At 39.6% G+C, this 5,654-nt stretch overlaps 1 protein-coding gene across 1 annotated transcript; it reads right to left on the reverse strand.

The window, feature by feature from the left end:
- Positions 1–3,450: 3,450 nt before the first annotated feature.
- On the reverse strand, positions 3,451–4,698 carry LOC125110921 (S-adenosylmethionine decarboxylase proenzyme-like). The gene is given in 3 exon segments (XM_047752593.1): positions 3,451–3,913; positions 3,915–4,309; positions 4,312–4,698. Coding segments are annotated over 3 exon segments (996 nt in total). The 5' UTR covers positions 4,684–4,698; the 3' UTR covers positions 3,451–3,684.
- Between the last annotated feature and the right edge of the window lie 956 nt (positions 4,699–5,654).

Genomic DNA, 5,654 nt, shown 5'->3' on the forward strand with positions numbered 1-5,654 from the left:
GACCTTCAAATGAGGGGAAAACTTATTTTTAATTGCATGTTTGTGAACTGATGCAGGAGTGTCCCTACTTAAGTAGAGGGGAGGAGAAAGTATTTCTCAACCCTCTTTGGGTCCCATACTGAGCCTGAAAAATAAACTGACAAAGACAGATTAACAGGAGAAAAGCATACAGATTTCTTTACTATAAGTTTTCATGTCTCTGAAGCCTTTATAAGGAAATGAAAACCTGAAGGAATAGTTACGCCTGAGTGTTTCTATACTGAGCTTGATGAAGAGTGGAAAGTCATGGGAAAACATGATAGGACAAAGGAATATGAGCAAAAGGTAGTAAACTGAGAAATTTAGCAACTCATGCTCCTTTGGGTTCCTCACAGTGTCCTTCCATCCTGGGAAATAAGAATCCCTTTCCCTTTTAGGTGCAGGGAGAGGGTTCCTTCAGAGGAGAAGGGGAGTTTAGAGTCCTTCCTGCTTCTTCCAGTTCTTCCAGTTCTCAAATTCCTCCAGTTTCCAATACTGGATATGCCAAGGTACTGTATTTTGCAATAAGTAACATGTTCTGAACTCCATCAAGTAACCTCTATTGGAAACTGTTTTACACCTACTTCTTCCCTAACATGGCCTCTTGAGGAATGAAATTTTGTTATTTATATTGTCTAATAGCTGCAGGTCAGTTTGTTCATTGCTTCCTGCTCAGACATATTACATGTTATTTCTAATTAAGAGTTCATGCCTAGCAACTCTAGGGAGAGGGCTCTGAGTCATCCATGCCACTGCAGAACCGCAACGCTGATGGTGGTAGAAGCTGCCGAACATAAACCTGCTTCTCTCTCCTGTCACTAAGAACATATTCTATCATCAGCTTGCTACTTTCCTCTTTAATGAGAAATATGCTTTGACAGATGCCATAAATCAATTTGTCTAAGAAATCTGGCTTTAAGAGAAAACTGTTCAAAGGCATCCTTGCTGGCCCTGCCATTTATCTACAGCCAGCAAGTGTGGAGCAGCTCCAGGCCTCTAAAAAACTGTAAGACAGGCACATAACCTTACAGTCCCTCAGCTCCTGGCTTTTCTTTAATAAATTCCCTTTGATGAAGGTAGGGGTGAAAGGGAATAAAGCATGTGATAAAGATTTTATCTCAGGACAACTTTTATTACTTTTGTTATTCAATAGTGTCCAAATTAAAGGTTGAAAACAACCTAATATTTTGAGTAATATTACTCTTCCTCCAAGAAGTAATTTACCCTTTTTGCCGGGGGGTGGTGGGGGGGAGTGACTCAATGGAGAGAAAGTAATGATGAATCTTCGAAGGCCAAAAACCAAGAGAAAGTGGTAACCCAGAGAAGTCAGGCAACATTTGAGTGCATACTGGCTGAAAATTTTCCAGAACCGATAAAAGATATCTACTTTCAGATTCAGGAAGCTCCAAACAAGGTCAATGAAAGGAACTACATCTAGATACATTGTGCTAAATATGATCATCAGCATTTGGCATTGGTTTCCAAACCCCTTCTGTGGTTTGGTTGTGTTTGGATTGATTGTTAATCTGAAGAACTATAGACTACATTTCCCAGGCTCTTGTTAGCTGAGGTCCTAGATGTGACTTAGCTTCTGCCTGTGCTCTCCTGTGAAACTTGGAGGGCAGAAGAGAGGTGAAGCTACCTTCCTGGGGCAGTTCTGTCTGGTGAGTATGGTTCTGAGACATGAGTGTTTCAAGGCAGTGGCAGCAACTGTGGCTCTACAAGCATTTGAGGCATTTGAGCTGATGGACACAGCGTTCTTCTGTTTGGTCCCTCACCTCATGGAGCTTCCTGACTTCTAACTGCAGCTACAACACTGAGTCCTGGTCCCAGGAGTAAGGACAGTTCTTGCCTCCCACCTTGTTAAATGGTGTTCAATTCTTCCCTGTGTTGTTTCACTCTACCTGCTAGACAGTACAGGTCTCCCATGATCTAGACAATCAACTACCAGAGAAGAAATGGAAAAGATACAGAAAAATCATCACTCCCAGATGTGCTGGGTTCACTCCAAGAGGCTGTTGCCACTCCTTCTCTGTCTCTGTCTCCGGTAGAGTGCCTCATTCCAGGCGCCTGCCTTAGAAGGGTCCCTGATCCGCAAAAAGACCAGAAGCTCTGCTTCAGCTACCACCATCTGATTACTTGTGTCATCTCCCCTGCAGTACTGAGGTTCTGATACCATCCATTCAAAGGTTTCCTCTCTCTTGGTTCAGGAAACCTTCACTAACAGTCTCTTCTATGATGTCAGTTTTTTCTGCTTTTCATTTTAATTTTTTTCTTCCTTAATAAATTCTGTAGTCTTGTAAATGTAATTATAGTACTTGAATTTGTTGGTTCTGCTTTTTTGGTGGTAATGGTGGTTCTGCTTTAATATTTTTTTTTTTTTTGCTTAACAATTTTTTTCAACTTTTGTGTTATTTCATTTCTGCTAATTTTCTTAGGACCTTTAAAGTATTTTTTCTCTTACATAATCAGGTTAAATGCTGTGTTTGTTTACTTTCTCTTTTTTTTTTGCTTTGAACCAAAGTTTATGGCATATCATTAATAGAAATTAGTGGAAATGGCTGCAAAAATAAAGTTAACGTGAATCATCTGAGCTTATCTGATCTGTTGAATCCAACACTACCTTCATCTTAAATCTCCTCACTAATAAATATAGTATATTGATAATAATTCTTTTATACTACCACTTAGCCAGTTAGTAAAAGCATGGTATTCCTGAGAAGGTAATCTCATTTAATGGGGTGGGCACAAGAGCTACAGAGTGGCATACGATTTCCATTCAGTTCTGCCAATATTCTCTAGCATCCATCTATGTCTTCTTTCCTCATAGACATGACCTTATTTTTGTTACTATCTCCAAAAGAGCTCATTCTAATGAAAAGACCAAACTCCCCTTAAAAGAAAATGAAGCCCAGGCTCTATCCCCTCCTCCCCCCTCTGGGGTATAAGAATAGCATAAACCCACAGTGTAATAGTGTATTGCTTCACTGAGGGGGTGTGGTTGGAGGGGAGACACCATGGAGAGGAACGAATCAATTAAAATAATACAAGTTTAGGAAGCAATGTTAAAATAGCAACACACCAAATGGATAACCGCAATCATTAGAGGACTTGGCTCACGGAAGGAAAACTTTAACAGCTGTTGCAAAAACATCTGTATGAAGTAGAAATTGGTTCTGACAACATTAGTAGAGAGTATGTTCTAGAAAGTGGAGGTAAGGTGGATGTAAAATCCTGGCAATTTTATAGAACAGTCCCAGATGGCTAGGCTGAGGCCAACACCTAATGAGGACGAAAGCCTTGCCTGTGGGGAATTTTGGATGAAACCTGGAGAAATACGACACTGTGAGTAAACCAAATTGAATTTTCACAAGTGTTGCAAAGTTTCATACAGTAAAAGGTTTTTTCTACATGCACTTCAATTTCACAGCAGGAGTGGCATAGGATACCCAAACACAGAAGAGAGCATTCATGTAAGCTATCTAACTCCTTGATATAATAATGGATACAATTCAAAATGATTACACTATCATTACATCTAGGACTTTCTGCAACTACAAGGTGGTGGTTATGGAAAGCATGGCCCCTGGTATCAGTATCTAAAAAGCAGCCACCACCTTCTTCTATGTGTGTTCTCTTTTTGCGTTTTTTTCTTCGTTTTCTTAATCAACTTTGCAGTTGTTGCTGCTTCTTAGCAAAACTGGTAAAAACAAAATTGTAGTCACTGAAGGTAGCACTCTGGCAATCAAGACGTTTAAAACCTTCAATCTTCTGGGGTGAAGAAAGCACAGTGTAACATTTAGAACTCTGATTTACAAACAGGGTGGTCACAAATTTTCCTGGCTTGAAGACTTCCACAACTTTCCTGATCAGGTCATCATAGGAGGTCTGACTTGTTTGTTTCAAAGCTAACATAAGAAAATTCTGGTTCTGGAGTGATGTGAATAGTCCAATAAGTTCCATCCGATTTCATTCCATTCATCGAATACCCACAAGGATTAAACAGTGTGGCATCAATGACAGAACCTGGTATCAGGTCACAAATTCCACTCTCACAAGTGACATCCTTTGCAGTAACACCATCTTTCATGTACAACTGGTCCATAACTGCTGGGTCAAGCTCACTCATCAGAATTTCCAAGGTTTGATCTGGCTGATTGATTACTTGACTCTCTGGGAAATCCAAAGTATACAAGTACCAACAGTCAGAATTTATACATCCCATACAATATGCTGCTCCATTTGGGAAAATTGCATTAAGAAACTCTATTTCTTCCTGGAAATTCTGGTGTGTGGGTACCCTTGGTGAGAAGGCTTCCTGAAATTCTTACGAGAATAAAAGAAGCTTTGAATTGAGTCAAACCCACTGTAATCCCTAGCAAGTTTCAACAGGGGAACCAGTGCTTTCAGCAAGAGGGTGGTACCACATGTCTTCAAAATGAAACGTCTCTTGGAGACAAACATGCTACTCGCACTGAATACATAAGCTTCCTGCTTGTCAGTTTTTGTCACACTTATGATTGAACATTGCACATCCTTCATAAGTATGTCCCGTTTGGATCTTGGGATGGCGTGAAGATCCTTGATTTGCGTCGGGCTGCTGCCTGGAGAACCAAACCTCCAGCAACTTCTCGGTCCCTTCGAAAAAAAATGTGCAACTTCCATCACCGTGAGACTAGCGAACAACCAACAACCACAGAAAATCAACTACATTAAATCTCTTCTCCCGCCGCTGCCGCCGCTGCTGCGGATTGTTCCAGCTGTTACTAAAGTTCAGGTTCCTTTTTTTGCTGTAATTTTATATTAACTTTTTTTTTTTTAAAAAAAAAAAAAAGGGCTAATAAAATTTTCCCGGCTTTTGTGTGTGTGTGTGAGCGAAAGTTGAACTTGAGTCTGTTGGAAATAGAGGCAGGTACAGCTCAGTCTCTTGTAGTCCCCTGTTTCCCCGTTAGAGAGAGTAGAGCAAGCGCCCGCTAATGTCGCTGGCCATACTGTTGGAGACACACTCTCATTTTTTTCAGCAGTGAAAGCATTGAAGACTGTGACTTGATATCTGAGTATTTCTATGACTCCACCCCCAAGGTTTTCTGTATTATGAAGAGTTCCAATTTTTGTTATTTACTCCAAGGCATGTTATTAACTAATTGGCTTATGTCTATTCTAATGTTTATGATGGAGAGTTTTAAATATTTTCCATATGGTTTTCTTATTATTTGAATTCTTACATCAATAAAATTAATAACAATAAAGTATTGCTGATAACCATTTCTTATCTTTTTACACTGTGACCAGAGAATATAACCTGGAGAATTTTTTTCTATTGTTAATTTATTCAAATGCAAGGAAGATAATTCTACTCATTAAGAAATTCCTGGTGTTTGTCTATTATTTTCCCTGAGAGAATTTTAAAGAAGCAAAAGTCTTGTTGGTATTCACTGATGTTCTCTATGAATGCTCTCAAATCTATGTAGATACCTAAAGCTGACAAAGTATGCAGACATCTGAAGCCATGAGCCTCCCAGATGTCACTTAGAGTATAAAATCTAAAACTTCTCTGCAGAAAATGGAAGGGAAACTCCCCCTTCAATAAGCCAAATTCCCAGCATAATCTTCTCTTTCAACTTCAAAGTTTCCCC

Source organism: Phacochoerus africanus, chromosome 11 (assembly GCF_016906955.1).
Source record: "Phacochoerus africanus isolate WHEZ1 chromosome 11, ROS_Pafr_v1, whole genome shotgun sequence".
In the NCBI taxonomy this organism is placed as follows: Eukaryota; Metazoa; Chordata; class Mammalia; order Artiodactyla; family Suidae; genus Phacochoerus; species Phacochoerus africanus.